This window comes from Zymoseptoria tritici, chromosome 6, assembly GCF_000219625.1.
Source record: "Zymoseptoria tritici IPO323 chromosome 6, whole genome shotgun sequence".
In the NCBI taxonomy this organism is placed as follows: domain Eukaryota; kingdom Fungi; phylum Ascomycota; class Dothideomycetes; order Mycosphaerellales; family Mycosphaerellaceae; genus Zymoseptoria; species Zymoseptoria tritici.
In genome coordinates, this window is record NC_018213.1 from 2,189,642 (window position 1) to 2,213,323 (window position 23,682).

Here is a 23,682-nt window from a genome sequence, read left to right on the forward strand (position 1 = left end):
TTCCTTAATAACCTCTAATAGCAGCATAGAGATATTAATACTAGTGTGCTTACCGCGGAGCCTTCTAAACGCTAGCCTCTCGGTCCTCCTTTTACCGCTCTTGTCGACGAAGTAAGCAGATATACTAAATATCGTATACGAATTCGGACTCGTCTAGCCGTCGAACGAGATATGTACATTACTTAGTGCCTCCTTTAACTCCGCCCTTACCGCCTCCTTCCGAGCCTAATACTTAGCTATTACCTACCTCCGAATCGTCGAAGAAGCGCGAGGAAGATAGCCTGCGAGGCCCTTATTTATAAAGGATATAAGAGCTCGGAAGTACTCGTTCTCGAGCATATAGAAGGCAATATAACAATATATAATCTAGCGCACGAGAAGGTGCTTAAAGCGATCTACACTATTAGTAGTTACGACCGAGATTATAGAGCTAACTATGCCCTTCTAAGCCTCCTTCCTTACTGCGTTGCCGTCCTTGTCGATGCTATAGACCTTTAGCATATAAGTTAAAGGGCCTATGTTGCTATTAACTACCGGCAGTACCTGCTTCCTTCTCTCGTCCTTATAAAGGTAGTAGTAATAGTAGCATTTACCGGTGTCTAGATGCACTAGCTACTTACTATGCTTCTATATCTTACTCCTTATCTTACGGAGGCTCTTAAGGCTTGCGAAGTCTAGCTAACGCATGTATCTTACACTATTAATGCTAATATAGTTAGGTAGTAAGGGCTTGTCGTATCTAGTATTAGAGGGATTAAGGATAAGCTTGTCGGTTAATCCACCGGAGGTTAATAGCTATTAGAAGGCTATAGCAATAGTGCATTAAGAGGCTAATAAATGAGGGCAATAAGGGCAATAGTAAGAGCAAGGAATGCACGCGATATACAACAACAACGCGATAAAAGGAGGTGCGGCAGTATATCTATTAATCCTATTAGTTCGGAGCTATTTCCGCTGGTTACCGGTATACACGTGAACCCTTACTACTACCAACCAACAACCCTAACCCTAAAGACCATACCAACTGGTAACCGCATGAACCACCACCAGGAACCAAGCTAACCACACCATGAAGAGCACTGATCCAAGCACCTCCAGTCATTACCCTCAAGACCGCACGGCTCATCCTGACCACACTACAAATGTCGGATCTTGACGAGGTCATGCCATTGATAACAGACTTCGAAATCATGAAGTGGACGTAAGCTAAAGATCCGATCTCTTCACGACGAAATTCCCAAACACGACTAAACATCTCCAGTTCCCGCCCACCTGTCCAGAACATCGATCAAGGTCGGACATGGCTCTCCGCCCGCGCTCTGGGAACTTCAGTCTTCAACTTCGCGATTCGTCAACTCTCTAGTCCCACCATAGAAGCTCTCCCACAGATCGTCGGGCAGTCTGCTGAACAATCAATCAATCAATCGCCGAAGGCGGTTTGTTTGTTTTGTTTGTTTGTTTGTTCCATTTACGTCCTTTTGGAGTCTATAACTATGTAGGACGGCCTTGCAAGCAAGGCAGTAGATCTATTTATAATCAAATTCTTTTAGTATTCTTTGACCTTAGGGGAAACCCCGTGCCTAAGGCAATGCTAAAGGACTTTAAACAAATGTAAGACAAAGGAAATCGAACGAGTGTCGTTGTCTGTTGTCTGTAGCTAGGGCTGCAGAATTTTCGTGCCAAGTTAAACGAGTATTGCAGCCTAGGGCTGCAGAATTTTTGCGCCAAGCTTTTTGCAGAATTTTCAGCAGATCCTTCCGCTTCGCACGCACGCTACGAATTCGAAAGAGAGAGGAAATGCATTGCATTGCAAAAGCAGTGTAGGAGCGACGCAGATGCGCAAGTAGCTATCTAACTCGCTGTCTTCTCTTGTCCTTAATATGCCTTTGTAGAACTATATGCCGCTTCCAAACGCATATAGCTACGCAGGTTGATCGCAGAGTTGTAGATTCCACCGAGTTCCAGCTCTTTAAAGTACATGTATGCTTCCTTTCGAGGGTAACGACGTCTCTACTAGAGAAGGGACATGCGATTTCGATTCGGATTTCGAGGAGGTGCGCGTATAGGACAGAGTAGACTGCCTCTTCTTCTTCTTCTTCTTCTTGTTCGTAGCGTAGAGAGCTATTCGTTCGAATCGTGCCGTTGTTCTGTTATAGCTTGTATTTCGAGGCGGATTTCGAGAAGGATGGATTTCGGGCGGATTTCGAGAGGTTTTCGAGGAGGTTTCTTCCAGACTGTCTTAGTTTCCCTTCCGAGGAAGGTACTTACGACGGCCACCGCGTGAAGGTGCAGTCTGTTCGGCCGTCCGCCGAAGGCGGTGGATTGGTTGATTAACACTATTGCCAGGGTTGATTAATTGTATCTACTAATCTATGCTATATCGATTAATTGATTGGTGTGAGGATTGGTTAATTAATCTGAAGGATTGATTAATGCGATTAATCAACTTAGTAAGAGCCTGCTGCAGGCACCGCCGGAGGCTAGCGCGCCGTAGGCGGAGCGATTTTGGAGGATTAGTTAATCCGTAAGGCCTTAGATTAGTTAATTCTGATAGTTTGGAGGTGTTGTAAGTGCGGTAGAGCGTAGTGTTGTTGTAAAGGTAATAGTTAGGGTTAATTCGAAGAATTTAAAGAAGTTGTAAACCTAAGGGCGAACCCTAATTGTAGAGCTGTGCGGCGAGCGGAGGTTTTAATTAGACAAGGGAGCAGCCGAAACGCGGGGACCCTACGTCGATTATGCGCAGAGCCTTAAGTTAGCGCTATATCCTGCCGAGCTTTACCTCCTTCATTTCTTAATTATGGATTCGACTGTCGAAGATACTATACTAATACTATAACTAGGTACTACACATATAGAGCAAGCTCGTCCGTATCCTACAAATTAAAAATCGTAACGATCCGATGTTCTAATATAAAGTTATATAGGATCGCAGAATACAGTAATATTTAGCATCGGAATTTAAGTTTCAGATCCTTACATCTCTGTTAATAAATTGTTTAAACAGCTAAACAACTAACAACTTCTTTTAAACTTAACATACTAACACCTACTAAACTTTGTAATTTTCTTACGACCTGGCGCTTTCTAACGAGCCTACACTTATTATTTTACGACTATTGTATTACACATAATATTGTCTAGAAGAAGCTAACAATGTTAAGCGTTAGAGATGCTAAGCTACACGCTAATTTGCAATTTAACATTATCCCTTGTTTACGCTCTAACTATAATAACAACGCGCTATGCTACAATGCTACTACCTTCCTTATTACTGCTTACCTCTTTATTATTAGCCTTTACAGACCTTCTTCTTACAGCTACTAATAACACGGATAGCGTCCTTACCCCCTCGATAGCCGCCTCGCAGGTGCTAATCCCTACCGAGTTTTAGTAGACGAACGACTATACGAGCAACGTCGCCAACGCACCGCCGCCTCCGGTTATCCCTAGATACGAAGGGCTCGACCTTACGAGGCACTTACTACGTAGCATAAGCATCGCCGTGTTATTACTTAATAAGGACTCGTAGGTATAGTTATATAGATATCGCTTAAACAAGCTAATAGCTAGGTCTATAAGAGAGGTTGAATACTAGGTCTACAGGACTTGTTACTAGCGGCGGTCTAGTATACTACACCAATATTAGACTAGCCTACAGACGAGCAGTGCTGGCAAGCATATAAAGGATGTTTACAAGATTAATCGTAATAGAGTAATTACAGCCTCTACACGGCGGTTACTAAAGAAGCGCAGAGTTACAGAGCTGTTTAACCTTCCTAAAGATACTAACACTATTACTATAAGCCGCTTTGCTACTACGTTTAATGCTACTCGATTTAAGGCATTGCTACTACAATAGATCGTCTTCTACTATATCCCCTTCCGCAAGGTTAACAATAAGCATTAGCGTACACTGCTTATCTACCTAAACCCCCTCGTTAAGAACTTATTACTAGATAACACAACCGTAAGCCGCTAGATTCACAAGGTATACAACAGCTATCTCGGAGTCGTTGTTAAGACGCTCGCAACTACCCTCGGCCTTATTTACTTCTTAATAGATATGTAGACCTTAAGGAATAGCATTACTCTTGTAGGACTAATCGTCTACTTTATCGACAACGCCGGCAAGGTCTAGAACTTCGTCCTTAGGCTACCTGCTTACTATAGCTCTTATAGCGGTGTTAACATTACTAAGATAGTTAGTGCGATTATACACTAGTTTAGCATCCCTTACTATAAGGTTAGCTTCTTCTGTAGTAACAACGCGGCTAACAATAACACCTACATAGCGGCTCTCGCGGCGGAGTTCTGCTTCGATGCTATTAAACGACGACTACGCTATATTGGCTATATTATTAACCTAGTAGCTAAGGCGTTGCTCGTTAGATACAGCGGCGACGACGATATACTAGAAGTCGAGCTTAACAAGGACGGCATTGCAGAGCGACAACAACTGCTTGTATAGCGTAAGAGAGGGCCTGTTAGCAAGCTCTATAACATTATCACATACATCCTTTGTTTAACCTTACGCGTAGAGTTGTTCGAGAGCCTCTAGAGGGCGAGCAACGACAGCAAGGACGTTGTATACAAGCTTATTCGCGACAACGACACTAGGTGGAACAGCCTCTATACTATAATTGCTCGCAGCCTTATGCTCCGCGATGCTATTAATCAGTTTATGTAGTTAGAGTTTAACAAATAGACTGTTTATAAGGCACGTAAGAGCGCACAATAAATATCGACCTTATTAGCTAACACCCTCGCAGAACGACTGGCTCTACAAGTATAGCTACAAGCCCCTTAACAAGCGACCGGCAATAAAGGCTCGACCGGCACAGCTAGACGACCGCCTCTTACATAAGGACTAGCATATGTTGCAGCAGTATTACAAGATCCTTAGGCTATTAACTAAGGTAACGATTAAGCTGCAAGGTTAGGTTAGCCGGCATAGTTAGATATAGCAGGTGTTGCTAGTCCTTAAATACCTCCTTACTTACTTCGAAGGCGTAAAACGACTCTATATAGTCGACAACGTAGAGGCTATTATTACTAACTATCTAGAGTTATAAGAGCTCTAATAAGAGTACTACTTCCGAGCTAATATTAACCTCGCGTAGCAGAAGCTGGATGCCTACTACACCCTTACCGACAATACGCTAATCTACGTTATAGCCGTCGTCCTACACCCTCGATACAACATCCGGTAGCTTAAGAAGAAGTAGAGTAAGAAGCCGGCATAGCTTACCGCTACGAAGGCTAAGTTAAAGGCGTTGTAGCATAAATACACGCTTACGAGCTTATTTAACAGTAATAACAGCGACCTTACGAACAGCGAGATAACACCTTCTTAATTAGCTTCTTAGGTTGCCGCACAACTACTACTACCGCACACGACCGGCCTACGCTACTAACGAGTCCTTAATAACGACGTAGACGACTTCGCCGGTATGGCCAATAGTAGCGATAAAGAGCGAGCTAAGTAGTAGCGGACGGCGTTAACACCGGCCGAGCAATAGTCGGTTTATACGTCCCTTAAAGCAGACTACAACGTCGATAACGTCTACCGATAGTAGTAGAATTACCGTATTAAATGGCCTTAATTAACACGTATAGTACTAGACGTCCTTATAACACCGCCGATAAGCGACGAGCCTGAACGTACGTTCAGCTCTACCGGCTTGATAGTTACCGACCGGCGTAGCCGCCTTAAGGAAGACACTATTGCAGCAGCAACATTACTACAGAGCTGGACGAGAGAGGGTGTTATCACATAGACTAATTTCAAGCCGGCGGTAATATTAGTAGATAATAAGGCTAATAAGGAAGCTAGATAACCGACTACAATGCCTTACAACTACCCTTACTAAGAGCCTCACGAACAACACCTCTACTACCCTTACTACCATAAACATAGCCGGCTAAGTTATAAAAACTGAAGGAGTTTCTAGCCTTCTTATTAGCCGAGCGTTTAACAGCAGATTCGTCGTTTCTAGCTTCTGTGCGAGTCGTTTGCGTAGGTAACAGAACTGCTGCGGCCGTGCTTAAATGTGCGGCCGAATAGGTGTATATAGAGCAGAATCCACCCTTAAATCTACCCTTAAATCCACCTTCTACTACCCCTTCAACACCACTATTAATCCTTTAATCCACCCTTAATTAACGCAGACGCTATAGATTAATTGATTAAGGCAACAATCTAGCAACTAGAGCCATAGATTAATTGATCAATTGACCAATCCACCAATCCACCAATCCAGCGGATTGATTGTTCAGCAGACTGTCGTCGGGATCCTTGGCGCCGTCGATATTCCTACTTGCGGATACATTATCTCACCCTCTTACGCCGGCAAGGGCTACGCAACAGAGGCACTGCGAGCTTTCATTCCTGCTTACTTTGAGCATGTAAGGCCCGCCAGTGAAGGCGGAACGGGTCACGATGTTCTGAACGCCTTTACGGACACGACCAATTTCGCGAGTCACCGGGTATTGGAGAAGTGCGGGTTTGTGAGGTGCGAGACATTGAAGAATGAATTCGAAAGTTGGCATTCTGGGATGAGGGATTCGATTGTGTGGAGGTATCCAAGGCCGGGAACGACACTGGAAGAGTTGGGAGGTGGTTCTTCAACGAGCACGAGAGATGATGAAACATTCGTGCCACCAGTGCGATGAATGCGTGCATTGCTGTCTGTGAAAATGGGTACTTCATCGACACTTCAATGCTTGACTCCAGCTCCGGGTTTCATTGCTTCCTCTTGGAGGAGCCACAACCACGAGCAACATGCAAATGTAAGGATTTGACAATGCCTGCGTTGCCACCTCAATTGAAAATCTGTGGGGCCGTCCGTCCTATCGCAAGAATAGCGAAGAACAACATCCGACGCGCCACTAGTCTCCGACATGAGAATATTGCCTTCCGGATCGGTAATGCTCGCGCTGAGGAACGTTTTGGGATAATCGTACGCACGGTACCAGGTGCGCAACAGGTAGTACGAACCACAAGTCAGACGGACGGTATATGTTTTCGTGGAGGCATCCTGGTACGACGATATCATGTCTGCGTTGTGCGTGTCATCGTTTCAAGCAGCGCCCAGCCTCTGCCGATCGCAGGCTCCCCATATCGTAGCGAGCTTTGATACTAGCCAGCCTGCTTCCGAAATTCATCTTGAGAGAGTGGGGCCAAAAGGAAGGAAACCGGCGGTGCAACCCCCATATCCGCAGCGACCTTCGAGCTGCGACTTCAGAACACTCCGGATCCAAGGACCGAGCGACACGTGCCTGAGTAGTGAGGAGGGTCCGGGTCCACAGGTCGTGAGGAACGCTTCGATGGGGTTGCCAACTTTTTGTTCGCGTGCGTAGACCAAGCCGCAGTAGTAGCGCGACTGCTTACTTTGAGCGACTTCAAATCTTTCCTGAGATCCGCGCTCGCGTCTCGCCCTCAGGCCAAGTCTTGTCGCTCATCAAGAGAGCTTCATCAAGGCCTGTATGCCGGCTACTGTTTGTTAATGAGCTCTGTGGTCGGGAGCAAACGATGGACTGACAATTGACTGACAATGTCGAGGGCCAGCAGGTGAGATGTCAAGGGAGAGGATCAGGCCTGAGGTCAGCACAGGAGGATTTGACTCGACTAGCGTTCCAGATTGGGCTCGGCCCGCTTAGTCAGTCGGAGATTATTGCCTCCATCTTTTTGCCTTCATCTTTGTTGAAAGTCCATGCACGATGGAAGATGGAAACTCCCGAGCTCAAGGCTGTGGCTGCCTCGGAAATTGGGGATCTGCTAGACAACAACCGACCTCGGCACCCTCAGAGAGCTTTCATCGTCCGTCAGTAGGCGCAAGAGCCTGCGGTGTCCGAGGCATGGACCGCATTTGGGTACAAGATGCCTACCTGGATGATCGCCTCGATTCCAGGTTCCACAAACCATCATCCGATACGGGCAGCCTGTGTACCAACATCCATTAGCATAGCGAGTACAGCACACAAGCGATGGCCAATTGTCCTCGGAACTCTGACAACTGGCCATTCCATGAATCCATGATGCGGAGATGACAAGGTCTTCAACCCAAGTCGTAACACGCATGCGTTTGGAATTCTGCTCGTGACGACGGCATCGTCCTTCGTGCCATCTGCTTTGCCGCCTTCATCAGTCGAAAGGCGAAATCGATTGCATGGTATGCCGGGCGTCAAGACAATGTATATGATTGTAAAGAATTCGAATCAGGTACATACGACCACAGATAGATGGTAAAATCGGCTTTCCGAGGGATCTTAGTGTTGTCGAGGAACGCCTTATTAGCGAGAGCGAGGCGGAGAGCGAGGCGGAGAGCGCACTCGGCAGCGTCGACGATGTTAGTAATAGTGTCAGAGCTAGGTCTCGCACTGGCTTTGTCGGTCCAGGTGGGAGGGATGTACCACTCTGAGGGCTGGTTAGCTCCGAACAACTCTCTCGAGATTGGACTTTACGGACTGCCTCCACGCCCGGTCCTCACTTGTTGTACATCGATGTTGGGTTTCGATCGAGACTGAAAGCTCCAGTGGGTCACGAGAAGCAGACAGATGACCACGCAGAGCAAAAGACTTCTCAGGATCTTCTGTGTCCGCAGTGTGAGCGACGGACCGGCCGTGGCATATGACTTTGACGGCATTGCGCCGGGAATGGGGGTGGATGAGGGTAGAAACATGGGAAACGAGGCCTTACTATTGTAGTTCCAGCAACCCACGTATACTTCGTGATCGTCTACATTCCAGGGCGACGACGGTATCCGCGTTGGAAAACGCGTGGCTGGATGTGCGAACATTGATAGGATGGGGAGGGATCTCCTGCGTGGGGGCAGTGTTCAAAGCAAGGCGTGCGATCTCTCCCACGTGTGTCGCTGTTTGGCTCCCCAGGATCTCCAGGGAGAGTGTTCAATTGCCGAGCTCGGATTTCGATCATGGCTGTGCTGGCGGTCGCGACAGTGAGACTGCCGACTGCAGGTTGAGCTCTGCAGGTTGAGCTTACGGACTCTATATTCAGGTGCGCTCTTTACAGTCGTCGGTCATCTTGACGGACCGACATGCTTACTGGTTGGAAGGCGAGGCGCTCGATGAAGAAGTGCGAGCCGAAGACCACGATTCCAGGGCACGGCTCGGTAGTTCTACGGCCCGGCACCGGAATGACCTCGCCTGTCGATATTTGAGCGGACGCGACACAAGTACTGTACATGCAAACAAAGACGGCAAAGAACCCTTCGCTCTAGACGGGTTGCAATCGGCAAGCGATAGTCTAGCCCAGATGCTGCGTATGTGAACCGGGTACTGCGAATGTGTTCGAGGCCTTTGTTGTTGTGCGGGCTCACACCGCAAGCGGCTGAATAAAGCCGCCGCACGATGCTGAACGCCACGATCTGTGCGCGAGGCCTTTGTCGTTGTGGATGCTAACACCGCAAGCGGTCAAGTTCAGATACCGACGGGGCCGCATTCGTCGTCGACAAAGGAAGGCGCCCCTCATTCTTTCATCCACGTTCGGATGATGGGCTCCCTTAGTCCGCCTGTTCGACGGAGCATACGTCTTGTTAAAGCGATGTCCAACCCGACTCCAGATGACCCACCCATTCATCCTGCTTTGCCAGTCCAAACTCTCCCTGATCATGGACATCCCCACAGCCGACGACTTTCTCGCCAGCAAGGACGTGATTAGCGACGATGACCCCGTGAACAACCGATCAAGGACTGCAACGGTCAAGAGGATCGGACCGTACGTTATGAAATACAACGGACGAACGTGTCTCCAGGAAGCCGACAACCTAGCGTACATCGCCGCTCACACCAAAATTCCGGTGCCAAAGTGCTACGCCTCCGGTATCGTGCCTAACAGCGAGTTAAACGGGAAGTATCTTATTATGGACTTCATCGAGGGCGACACGCTCTAGAATCTGTAGCCCGACCTCTCTCGCGTTGACAAGGACAACATCCTACAACAGCTACACGGATATATCGCCGAATATCGCAGCCTCCCGCCTCTAGACTACCTCGGGGCCGTAGTCAAAGGCCCGCTCGCACATCAGTTCTTTAAGTATGCCCAATTCTTTCTAGGGCGCGGCTTTGGCGGGCCCTTTCCGAACGCCCAAGCATTCAACGATGCAGCCGCGGCTCGGCTCGGCATTCGTATGCCAAAGCAGGCGAACAGAGTCGCGCTCTTGACGATGCAAATGAATAAAGTGCTTAAGGACTACCGGACCGTCTTTACGCATACCGATCTGCAACCGAAGAACATTATAGTGCAGAAGCAAGGCAGGAACGAGGACGGAAGCGGTGTTTTTAAAGTGACCATTATCGACTGGGAGGATTCTGGGTGGTACCCCGAGTGGTGGGAGTGGTGCCAGGCGTCTTTCTGGTTTACTCGTATGCAAGACGATTTTCCGTTAGAGGTCCCGAAGATCATGCCGGTTTATCCCGTGGAATTCTTTTGTTGGGAGCATATACACCACATGATCGGAGATCATTGAGCCGCGTTTCGCGAGAAGGGATCAGGCGGCGCTGTCGATCATGTCGGTCACGCATGTTCGAGAACGTCCTGTGCGTGATCTGCGAGGTACTTGATACGGCGGCATGGAGAGGTGTTGAGGTCTTACACCATCATCAGACAGATTGGGCGCAATACAAGTGGAGGTAGGACAATGATTCGGATGATATCTCGGATCAGACACAGGAATACGTATCTGGCGGCCTACCTAGACATAATTTCCCAGTTGTTAAAGCTCGAAGGACCCAGTCTTGACCGTTTCGCAGCATCTTCGCCCAATGTCTGACTCTGCTGGCTTTCATAGACTAACACAGTGCTTCATGACTCCGTGGTGCCCTTTGTCCTCGTCGCAGGCTGCGCAAAGCAGTGTCTCTCCATTCTCGGATTGAACGAAGCAGTGTCTCCTCACTCTCAGACTGAACAAGCAGTGTCTCTCCACGAGAAGTCTTGATGTGGGAACAGGCACAGTGCATATAACGATGCATCGCATCCCGTTCAGACCCCTCTCCAGCACGACATCCCGATGAGTGCTTGGATACCGCTGGCAGAGCACTTCCACAGATGTAGTGCATGCTACCGCTCACGTGCGGGCAAGCTCTGGAGGCGTTCGCCGTTCCGCGTGCGTTGACTTTTTCCTCTGCACAGACAAATGAATTCCACATCAAATTTCCAACCCGCAATCTCGTAATCAAGATGCAAAGACAGGTGCCGTCAGCTTTCCCCAAACCATTGTGCGGCCTGCAACTGCCAAATTCGAAGCGACTTGTTGATGTCGTTGGAAAGACTCGAAGTGTCCCTCTGCAATCGACTGCGAGTTGGTCTACGACGCAGATCAGAGGGACATGTATGCTTCAGCCGGGCCCAGCAACAGCACATGTGCAGAACAGCCCCCTGAATTGCCCAGGGTCGGATCGATTTTCTCATTCACAGGGCCCTACATCACCAGCAGAGACAGGCCGCTGTAGTGACCGGAGCTCTTGATGGTTCGACGGATTCTTGTAGAAAAAGGGGGAGCGACAGCGAGGATGACCTTTTGAAAGATGCAAACGCCTGTTGGTGCGCCTAAGCAAAATTAGTCCCCAGCAAGATTCGGAATATGGTGCACTCAAGAGGGAACACAATTAGTGTGAAGGTTTGGCTGGATAGCTGGAGCTCAAAGTAGCACTTACATGTGTGAAAGTTGCCATAATCTGCCCTCGCTGTTTCAGCGACTCGAATGCGCCCCCAGTAGTTACTAGAGTGTGTGACAGCGATCATTCCTTGCCTAAAATAGAAAGTCTTGTACACCGCGAACATACTGACGTCTTGCCCGCCTCTCATGCTCGCGCAAGCACGGTCATCGATCTTCTCCAGGATGTTGCAAGAGCGGTGCGCATGTTTGCTCATGTTATTGGACAGCTGCACTAGAGTATGCAGTGCCACCATTTATGTCCGCATCTCATGGGTTCACACCTGGTCTCTCAAGTATTCGGCGGACAAAATCGACTTTGCCCATGTCTGCTGCATGCCAAAGTGCTGTACAGCCTGAGTTGTCCGTAGCATTAATGTTCAAAGCTTCGTCCTTAACCATTAGCCGCGCACCCGTCTGTACGTCTATATAGTCTTAGGCGATATCAAAGCAAGTCGTCTCTTTTGTTCTAATCTCGCAGGTTACGAGCTGATGCCTGTTGGAGCTTGAGGCAGAACATGCTTAGTCATGGCTTCATGTCAATGTACTTTTCTTCGTTCTGGCTATTACAATACTAGATAAATTTCAAAGGCAGCGCAAAACTATATTTAAGCTCGCGGCGACCTAGGGAGTCGTTCGAATGTACGAATTCCTAAAAAAAGTTGAAGTTGGCGGTGTTGAAAAGATATCTTGTCAAGTGATTGATTGAAGGAACTAACTACCAACAGAGAGTGAGATATCCTGATATACACCATTTGGAGCTAGCCAGCCATTGCCAGCCACCGTATTTCAACAGGCGGGGTGTATCAGTTGGCGCTCCGTCAAAAGCAGTTTCCTATACTCTGCATGTAATCTTGACCTGGTCCGAGAGGTATTTGCCAAATTCCGGAATTAAAGGGAGGACCACCTCAGCCACAGCCCCTAACTTTCCACATCTCATCGCCGGTGCTGATATCTCCCTGCTCGAAACGGTCACGCTCAAACTATCCGCTCGCAAGGTACCGTCGGCGTTGTATATCGACAGGACCATCTCCGAAGGAATCTTCATGTTCTGGCTGTTCCCAAAGCACAAATCGATCAGTTCCCCCCCACCCCCATTATACTTATTACAAGCACAATGTACCGGACGATGGCCTCCGCACAAAGCGCTCGGATCATCGCTGCAGCCCCCTATAGGCCCGCAACTTTGCGCGCAGTCTTTCCAGATGTCGCCGTCCGCCTCTTGGATTTGTTCCACCAAGTCCATCATGGACTTGACCAACTGATTGCGCACGGTAAAGCCATCGATGCCGGACACAACGCCCCACTCGCCACTGAGCTTGACCGTAACATCAAGATTGGGATCATACTCCTCTTTGTAGACGCAAGCTTTGTCTGCGCCGTATGCCTTGTACGTGTCGTCGGTCTGGATCCCCGTGCCATCTCCGCGGGTGGAGCCGACTTGCGAGATGGCTTGGAAGAGATTCGTGTCGCCGACAGTCACGAAGTTGTTGGAGTAGTGCCATTCAAGGTAGTATGGCTTGATCCCTGAGCCTTGGGGATGATGACCAACACCTGGGGGATGATGGCCAGATCCTGGGGGATGATGACCAACACCTGGGGGATGATGGCCAGATCCTGGGGGATGATGGCCAGATCCTGGGGGATGATGGCCAACACCTGGGGGATGATGGCCGGCCAAGTTCCCTTCGGTGTCGTCTCGCTCAATGTGGAGGTTGGGGAGGGCGACTGCCAGGGGGATCAGTGCGAGGACTGCGGAGAGCTTCATGTTTGATGTGTTGAAATCTGGCGTTCGAGTTGTCAAAGTCGTTGCGATGCGTGCTTTGGTGGAGCTGCTTGTACTGCTTGCGAGGCTTGTCGGATTGCGTGGGAGGCTTGGTCGGCCAGATCAGCGGGTGCTGGTGTCCCTTTTATGTTTCCTTCTCCCAGTGGACATTCGACACTTTCTTCCTTGGTAATACGAAAATGACGAGAATCGCAAAAACTGCGGTATCTTCAATTCTCGCATTGAGTGGACAAGGTGAAGCGAGAACGTGGCCAGCTTTGAGTATGCAGTTGGCTGTATCTCCGTGCTAGTGTCGGATTACAGCCTTGCAACAGAGCGGGAAAAGTGAGGTATCTTCAATTCTTGTATTGAGTGGACAAGGTGAAGCGAGAACGTGGCCAGCTTTGAGTATGCAGTTCGCTGTATCTCCGTGCTAGTGTCGGATTACAGCCTTGCAACAGAGCGGGAAAAGTGAGGTATCTTCAATTCTCGTATTGAGTGGCCAAGGTGAAGAGAGAACGTGGCCAGCTTTGAGTATGCAGTTGGCTGTATCTCAGCTTTGAGTATGCAGTTGGCTGTATCTCCGTGCTAGTGTCGGATTACAGCCTTGCAACAGAGCGGGAAAAGTGAGGTATCTTCAATTCTCGTATTGAGTGGCCAAGGTGAAGAGAGAACGTGGCCAGCTTTGAGTATGTAGTTGGCTGTATCTCGAGCGGGAAATGTGCGGAGGTGCAGCACAACTTCGCTGCGCCCCATAAGAGATGGCAATAACAAGTATGATACTCGTCAATACAAGGCCGAATGCAGCGATGAGATGGTCAAACTGTTCGTTTGACAGGGAAGGTCTAGTGCGATTGCGATCGATTGACGACATCCTCCGACACCGCTGCTTGCTTCTGGTAAGAATCGTCTTGTGGAGCATTTTACTGGTTTGCTGAATTCCACCTAGTAGTTGCTCGTCTCTACCCCGTAGCACATCTCTCTGTACACGCTGAAGGTTTTTAGTCCGTAGACCGCCGCCAGCCCGTTCACGATGTTCTTCGGGGTCTGAGGTGTTGTCCAGTGTTCCGGAGGATGTAGATCATGCTTGCCCTACCCTGTAGGGCAGCAGCCCACGCTTTTTTCCGCTATCTTGAATCGGAAGGGTTCAAGGGCAGAACTCGATGGCATGCCTCGTGCGCCAGCCCACTCACATCTCGCAGTGGACAGGCCAATTAAGTCTCATCCCCTCCGCACGTTCTATAGCATCCAATAGTCAGCATCGTTCCATCTTCCCACACATCCCCCGCTTATCCGGTCAATGGAGAGGACGGGAATGAAACAACAAGGCGACTCACCACCCTCGCCCTCGAACCCGATCGCTGGATCCTCGTGTTCCTCGGGAAAGGAACGGACTTAATGGATCTGACCATTGTGCTTAACCTACCGATTACAGCACGTGTAGGACGACGGCTAGGATTCCCCTCATCCCCTGTCAGGGCGCTGACGTGCAACATCAAAAGAGGAAACTACTAAAGCTGCCCCAAACTCAAAATTAGACGTTATACGGAGGTTCAAAGTTAGCACTTCGCCACTTTTCGGAATTTTCGGGATTTTCGGATTCTTCGAATTTCTCTGAAATCCGTAAAGTCGAGCGTTTTGGTGAGCGACCGCACTACGAACGCGGTAAACATAGACTAGAAAGAAATTATATAAGTAGATACATCCTAAGTTGATATTCTTCGATTATATCGTTTAAAACTACCTTAATTGCTCCGAACACTGCGCGAATAGAATACGAACGGTGCAATTATGTATGTTTATATATAAGTTTATCGATTAAACAACTATAAGAAGCAGATATATATAGAACTCGCCGAATATACGCTTATACGTCCCTTAAAGTCTACAACAATTAACGACTAACACTACGAACGCTCTACGAGTACTATATAACACCGGCATTACTAGGTTGTTGCCGTCGCCGTCGTTGTATAGTAGAAGGAACAACCTAAACCCTAACCCTACGATAGCGCCGAGTAACAACAATAATAATAACAATTTAACCTTACGACTTTAGACAACTCGGAGGTATTTAAGGGAGATAACGAGCGCGTTCGTATACTATTCGCTATATATTCGCACTCGTTAGGGCCTACACTATCCTCGATTCGAACCCTTAGCGGTATAGATTGCGGCGTAGAATACTAGCGCGTCCTACCTCTAAGTCCGATATATTAATAGTCTATCTCTCGCGACTAGTAATACGCCTACCGAACTACTGCAGCTACGTCTTATAGAGTGCTAACTATAGACGCACCTCGTAGTCCTTAAACTGCTCGAACTTGCTAATTAATATACCTAGCTACCTCTATAGCATAGCGACCTACTAGGCTAAAGTAGAGACGTCGACATTAGCCGGAGGCATTAGCGGAGGGATGTTAATATTAGCCGGAGGCTCGAAGGCGCGACAGCCCTTTAAGGAGTTAGCAAGAGCACGAGTGTATATCGAATAGGCGGCGTACGCACCGAGAAGCCCTTTATACGGTAGCGAGCGCACTACGTATCTTCGGTTAAGTAGACGGTATGGTCGATATTAGCGTTAATACATCTACGATTAATTAGTATCTAAAGACACAGAAGAGCTTAGATATATATACGGATCGTAGGGAGAGGGAGTAAGACGTCCTTAACCGGCTTCTATTAATAGCCTACTATAGTTAATGCGGCGGAGGTTAGTACTAAACTATTAGCTTTACGATTATATAGCGAGTAGCGGCGAACGTATAGCGCATTCTTCGCCTACGTCTTGTCGCCGTCGACGTTAAGCGCCTTAGTTACCTAGGTCTACTATTTCTAGAGCGAGCAATCCTACTAAACGCTATTACCGGACTATTATAGACGGTATAGGCTAAGCACGATTAGCATACGATCGCTACGCGATTAAGACGAAGCATCGTACGTATTAATTACCTACTAGATACGCGTAGAGGTCGCTATACTAGTAGAGGTAGTAGAGGTAGTAATATTGTTTAAGGAAGGATTTTAAAAGCCGAAGACGTAGCTTTTAAAGAGGGTACGGCGATAAAGTAACAATAGTAAGGGAATAGTAATGTCGAAGAAGCCGGTAACAATTAAGTAAGAATAACGGACAATAAGAAGCTAAAAAAGGCGGCGAAGGTTAGCTAATTGCTTAAATTAAATAGTAATCTAGACGAGCACGTTCGTACTACGTTCGCGGAGTAATCGCACTCGAGCAGGTCGTACGGATATCTCTATCTCGACTAGTCTTCTATTCGATCCTCGAATTCGAACCCTCTAGGAGTCCTTACGGAGTAACCTAGCGCACAAACGTACCGCGAACGAACAGCGAACGCCCCTAACCCCTCTCCTATTCCCCTACTATATATGCGACTCCTTTACTATTACTATCGGATAACATAGACTACGAGATAGAGATTATAGGCAACGAACGTCGATTAGATTCGCTATATTAAGCATTGCTCCGCTCCCTTCGTACTCGCAGACGACAGAAGACTCGTAGACTACTCGTAGACGATAGAAGACTCGTAAACTACTCGTAGACAACATACAATCCCTTAATTAAAGCTTATTGCTACTACTCCCTTCGAACGCCCCTCCGAACCTCTCTCCGAACCGCCCCTTCGATTAACCGTCTCTCTTCGACGTAATCTAGTTTGCCTACGTCGATATGCTATTATCTAGCGGCAGGCTAACAGCTAGTGCTAACGCTACGTTAGCTAGCCGTAGCTAAAGTCCGAGCTACGTATAGTAACGCTCTAGCCTATTAATATCCTTCTAAATAGTATAGTCGCGGTTCTCGTAGTATTAGTATTTAAGCTCTAGCTTAACCTCGTTTAGCGGATAATACTTGTCTCTAACGTTAAGTCGCTAGAACTAGGCTACCCCGACCCTAAAGTTAGTGCCTAGATTCTAAAGGTCGAAGAGAATATATCCCTTAGTGCTACCTTCGGCATTAAGGCGTTAGGTATAGTAGAATTCGGTATAGCTATTACGGCCGAGATATAGCATTTATAAGTACTAACCTTTACCGCGACGGACGGAGGTACTACGGCGAGGATCGGCCGAGGGGATAAGGTTAGGCTACGAAGGAGCCTGCATGTTAGCAATAATGTAAAGGGTGTTAATAGTTTGTTAAAGGAGCTATATAAGGATTAGTTTATTAGATGTAATATAAGAAGATTAGTATATTAGATAAGGTATAAGAAGAAGAAGAAACGAAGAATAGGGCGCTAGCGGGGGTATATATAAGGCAAGGACAGGAGCACTATAGAATAACCGAGCGTAGAATAACCGTAACTAACAAACATTAGTAGGCTATAATTCTATATACGAACGGCGTAGGATAACCTATTAAATAATTAGAAAGCTATATACAATAGTTAGACGGACAGGCAAACATTAGCTAGCAACGGAGTATTATAGAATAACCGGCGGCATAACTATATAGCCGTACAGAATAACCTATAGTATAACTATGTATCTATGCCGAATAATCGGAGGGATAAGTACGGAGTAAGCCCTATAATATAGACGAGTACGTTCGTAGAGCATTCGCGAAGTAATCGCACTTAAGTAGATACTAACTAAGCTCTAGAGCGTAAAAGTTAAAAGTTAAAAGTCGATAGTTAGGAGCTAAAAATATTAAGAGCTAACTATCGTAGTATCCCCTCGAGCGCGAATGCACCGCGAACGTACTACGACTAGCCTCGTAAAAATCGCGGCACCGTCTCCGCTACCGGAATTCGAATGCCTACGTCCGACGTCCTCGTTCCGCCGTCTATTTACTTATTAGGCCCTTCTACCTCTACCTTAACCCCTTCCTTCCCCTATAACACCTTAACCTCGCGCTGTTCCCTCCCCTTACTAGGCTTAGCTAGTCGTTCGTAATAAGAAGGACGGTAAAGGCGATGTTTACCTCGAACGCGCGGTGTAGAATTCTACCGCGGAAAGGCGGAGTTTGTTACTATTATAGATGCTAAGGCGTCCCCTAAGTAGGCGCACTTCCCTAAGTAGGCGCATTACGGTAGAGTAGCGTAGGCGGTGTATATATATACTACGACGCTACTACGACGCTAACGGCGTCGTAGACGGCGTCCCTATCTATATATACCCCCCCTCCTAGTTAAATACCCCCCTCCTAGTCCGCTAGTATAGAAGGGTAGCTATAACGACGAGGATAACAGCTAGGTAGAAGACGGACGTATTAGGCCGCTCCCTCCGCTCCTCCGCTCCTCCTTCCTCTAACGAACGACTAGCCTAGCCTAGTAGCGGGGGGATATATAGCTAGGTTTAAGGTGTAGCAAAGAAGGAACGTTTAGAGGAGTAGATTAGCGGTAGAGTTCGCTCGCGCCGACGTAGTAGCGCGTTCGCGCCGCGTTCTATATATATATACGGCCGACGCTCGATATATATATACGGCTAACGCCTCCGACTTACTTACCTAATTCGGCGCTTATTAGTCGCCCGTATTAATTCGGAAAATAGATCGTAAGACCGCTAGTTACCGCCTTCGTAGTACCGAGAACTCTCCGTCTAAAGCATTAGACTTTAATAACACTCCTCGGCTATATAATAATAGCTATATCGACTACTACCGTAGCATCGGACTTCGATAAAACACTATAGCTATATAATAATAGCTATATCGACTACCGCCGTAGCATCGGACTTCGATAAAACACTATAGCTATATAACAATAGCTACATCGACTACCGCCGTAGCATCGGACTTCGATAAAACACTATAGCTATATAATAATAGCTATATCGACTACCGCCGTAGTATCGGACTTCGATAAAATACTATAGCTATATAATAATAGCTATATCGACTACCGCCGTAGCATCGGACTTCGATAAAACTCTATAGCTATATAACAATAGCTATATCGACGTACGTAGCGATTCCGACGAGAGCGACGATAAGCTAATCTACTAGTAAGACTCTATTAACATCCGACACTATACCGACCGGCTAAGCCTAGTAGGAGGGTAACGTACGGATAAGGCGTTATAGGGGAAGGAAGGAGTAGAGATAGAGTTAAGGAGTAGATTAGTGGACTAGTAGAGTTCGCTCGCGCGGACGTAGTAGCGCGTTCGTAGCGCGTTCGATATTTATACTACTAACGCCGCCTTAAGCTCTCTCCCTCTTATAAAGAAGCTACTACCGTAGCAACGCACCGACTAGCTCTAGCTCTAGCTCCGGCTCTAGCCTTAGCTCTCTAGCGGCGGTAACGGTGGATTAGCTAATGCTATAGCGGTTAATAAGGACGATAACATAGAGGAAGGGCGAGGGGGTCGGTAGTATATTAACGGTAAAGCTAGAGAGAGATAGAAGTTAGAATAATTTATATGTTTCTAACTATTATATAGGAGATATCGATACGAGCCTACTACGAACATACCGCGAACGCACTATAATCGCTTACGCCGGAGCTCTATCGTTAAAGGATTAATAGGCGGCTTTATAGCTTTAGTAACACGCTACTTCTTACGACGTAGTTGCTACAGCGATTCCGGAGGTTAAAACTCTAGAACCTCCTCGTTCTAACTAGGCTTAGTAACAGACTGCGATACACTTAGAGTCGGCCATATTATGCCTAATGCTAGTGTCGGTGCCGGTGCCGGTACATAGCGTTTAAGGTCCGCGAGTATAATAGTTAGCAACTGCTAACTATTAACTACAAAGAGCCTATCGTTAGCCTCGTCTCCGGCGTTTAATAAGGCGCTTAGCGAGGCCTTCGTAGTAGTGTAGTCTTTAATAAACGAGGGGGAATTTAATTCCTCCTCTACTACGTCCGAGTCCTCTTCCTTAGGTAATTCGTAGGGGCTCGTTATTAAATTAATCTTGCCTTCGCGGAACAGCCTCGCCTAGCGATCTATCTGTACGACTACAACCTTTACTAGATACCGCTTACGAAGATCCCCTTTAGTCTTAGGCTCCGGCATAAACGCCTATAAGCACTTAGCTGCTTCTCCGGAATTAAGCGCCTCCCTATTAATATTTGTTAGCTTAGAGGTCTTTAAATAGAAGCTCTCTACTACGTCGGCTTTAAAGAAGTCCTCTATGTGCTCCTTAGGCTACATTAAGGCTTTTATTCTAGTCCGGTATAGGAGGAATTTAATAAAGTTATACTTCCTTCCGGCGAGGTCTATATCCTTCTACGTAAAGCTGTCTACTTTCTCCTCGTCGGGCTTATTAGGATCTACTACTTCGAAGTCTTCCTTATTATTAGCGTTGTAATTATAGCGCTAGAACTAGATACGTAGTCGGACATAGAAGAACTCGACCTAAGGTTGTTAAGCCTACTTGCCCTTTCCCCTTCCTCTACTTATTATCTTCTACGGCGACGGACTCGGACTCTAAGTAGTTAGTTCCTCTCTATACGAACGGGGACGGCTACCGGTACTATATTAGGCTAGACGTTGCTATGTCCTCGAGATGCTTGTCTAGCGGTGTTGTTCGGCCTTATTAGGAAGGGAGGCAAATAAGGTCGTAGAAGATTACGTCGTAGCCGGTCGGGCGGCGTTCGTAACAGCGTTCGTACCGCTTACATAAGCTAGATTAGAGCGGCTACAGTCTCTATAGCACTACTCCGACGGTAGTACGTTATGTAGTAGGGCGGTAGTAGTGTAGAATAGACCGATTACGCGTAGTATAGCTATAGTAGATAGGAGAACGGAGTCGGTATCGAGACTCGAGCGGCAGTAATATAGTATATAAAGGCTAAGGGAAGAAGGAGATTATTAAGGGAATAGGGACGAGGGATGTTAAGGAGATTAGGGCGAGGGATAATACGCTACGAACGCTAGTCGAACGCTATACGAGCGGGGTCTTATATACCTCGTAGGCTACTCCGATCTAGCTCTAATTAGAGCGATCGCTATCGTACTTATCCGGCCTATCCGAAGCGGTACGATCGCGGCGATTCGTATAGTGTTCGCACTACTTTCTTAGGCGGGTAGAGCGTCCTTGCTTATCTATACTTCCTCGACCCTTTATCGCCCTCCGTTCGTAGCTATTCGCTAAGTGTTCGCATCGATCCGCTAGGACGAAGGAGTTTAAACGTAATATACGTAACACTCGTACCTAGTATCGCTATAAAGGATTATTAGTACACAACGATAACGCATAAGGCAAGAAGAGCTATAGTAGAAGACTAGCGTAACTAGATCTTAGTACGCATTGCCGACGGCACTACACAGCCTACCGTCTTAAAGGACCTTAAGGAGCTACAAGGCATTAATTTGCCTCTACGAACGCTATAACGATATCTCTACGAATAGGGCGTTCGAACCCCAAAAGTACGGCCGGCGGTAGAGGACATAGCTCTTCTCCGAGAGTAGATTACCTACTACTTCTATGTCTACTACATAAAGGATAAAGAGGCCGTCGCCCTTATCGAATATATAGGCTTTACTATTAGCATCGACCGCTTAATGCGTATACGGAAGGAGATAGGACTATATAAGTAGGTCGCCGCCGCGGATCGAGAGGCTACGGAGGCTAGCATCCGGCTTATGCTTCGTAAGGAGCTAGATAACGGCTCGATCGAGGACTTTGGCCGCCGCTTCTTATATAAGCATATAAGGATAAGGTAGAACGTCGTTAGCTAGACGAGGGTGTATAAGATCCTAAGGGAGCTAAACCTAGAGGGCATTAGATTCCGTAGAGAGCGTAGTAGGAGACATTAAGGCGCTGTCGTACTACTAGGACCTAACTATACCTAGTTAATAGACGCCTATTATAAGCTTAAATACTTTGGCATCTAGGTCTATAGCTGCGTAGATACATACTCCCGCCAAATCGTCTAGATCTATATCGGAATTACCGGCAGAACGTAGGTATCGACCTAGGTATAATACATAAGTATAGTTAAGAAAGGCGGCGTTATGTAAGCACGAATACTCCGCGAACAGGCCGCGAGCTAACCCTCTATAGCCCTTAGGTACTTTAAAGTAACCGCGGCGGAGAGACTCGCTACGTTACGGACGCTTATCTCTCCTTACGGCGGCAGCTCTACTACGACCTAGTGTGAGGGGGGAACTTCCAAAGGTTCCGATCTCCCGCGGATAGTAGCAGTACGGACGTACGAGGTAGCATAGGGGGCAAAAAGGGCGGTAAACTGTACAATTAGAGTAAAAGGTAGGGGGGGCAAAAGAGGTAGTATTAAGAGCTCTGTACTGTTAGGCCTCGTATGCGTGTCGAAGGTCCTTCCGGAGGTGCTAGTAGTCGATGTCCTGTTCCTCCGTAGGTCGATGTCTTTCTCCGACCTATATACGAAGCTAAAGCTAGATACAGACTACACGTAATAGTGCGATATTCCCTACTACATCTGTCCCCCTCCTGTAGTGTCTAACCTAGACACTACAAGAACCTAAACTATACCATTGTGTACGCTTAAAGCGTAAAAACCCTCTAGATCTAGTACTAGCGTCGTCCTTTTTAACTTGTTGCTAACATAGACTATCCCTATCCTCGGGTTTTGCACCTACTACGTATGTCTATCGTATGCATTGTAGCTAAAACAAAAGAAACAAAACAAAAGAAATAACAAAAAGAAAAAAGAACCTTAAAACAAGCGCTAGTGCAGAAAACAGCCGCTCCTTATGTCCTGTTCGTACTAAATGTTTCCTAGACCCGATGCGGATTTTAGGTCTAGCAAAGGCTATAAGCCTATCGCTAAGTACTATCCTCCTACTATATGTCGCGTCTAGGTACGCGCTTACTATCCTTGCCGATAAGTAAGTTAGGGACTTCCTAAGGTACTATAATGTCTACTTCTCCCTACCTAAGCAGCTTACGTTCCCTGTCGTCTACATCGTTAGGCGCGACTTTAGCTAGTAGAGGTTAGTGCTTCTAGAAGTCGGTCGGATGCTTGTCCTTAGCGTTGTAGTACGACTAGTTACCGAACGTATTCCGCTCTACGTACTTAATATCCTTATAGTTTGCCTTTACTCGAGCTATAGTCGCATCTCGCTACTTCTTAATCTATGCCCTTAGATCGATAACATTAAGGCGTATAAGCTTCTCTAATTCGACGACAACTCTAGGGCTCTCCTACTTCTCGTAAGTAACAAGTATAGCAGCAATGTAGTTATTAGGTATTAAAGACACAGCCGTAGGGAAGGCGTAAGGAATCTTGCCGTACTTGTTAATAAGCCCGGAGGGTGTCTTGTCGGGGGCAGTTAGGTCTATATAAGCTTTACGTAGCATCTCCT

At 47.2% G+C, this 23,682-nt stretch overlaps 2 protein-coding genes across 2 annotated transcripts; one reads left to right on the forward strand and one right to left on the reverse strand.

Annotated features, from left to right (window-relative positions):
• Positions 1-9,581: 9,581 nt before the first annotated feature.
• On the forward strand, positions 9,582-9,911 carry MYCGRDRAFT_94091 (uncharacterized protein; the record flags this gene model as incomplete). Its single annotated transcript, XM_003851569.1, has 1 exon — positions 9,582-9,911. The coding sequence occupies one exon, from the start codon at positions 9,582-9,584 to the stop codon at positions 9,909-9,911; it is 330 nt and encodes a 109-aa protein (XP_003851617.1).
• Positions 9,912-11,192: 1,281 nt separating this feature from the next.
• Positions 11,193-13,440, reverse strand: MYCGRDRAFT_109984 (uncharacterized protein; the record flags this gene model as incomplete). The annotated part of the gene is made up of 6 exons (XM_003851686.1): positions 11,193-11,324; positions 11,674-11,738; positions 11,803-11,902; positions 11,957-12,028; positions 12,796-13,226; positions 13,332-13,440. 6 exons carry the CDS (start codon positions 13,438-13,440, stop codon positions 11,193-11,195), a joined length of 909 nt encoding a protein of 302 aa, XP_003851734.1.
• Positions 13,441-23,682: the final 10,242 nt, after the last annotated feature.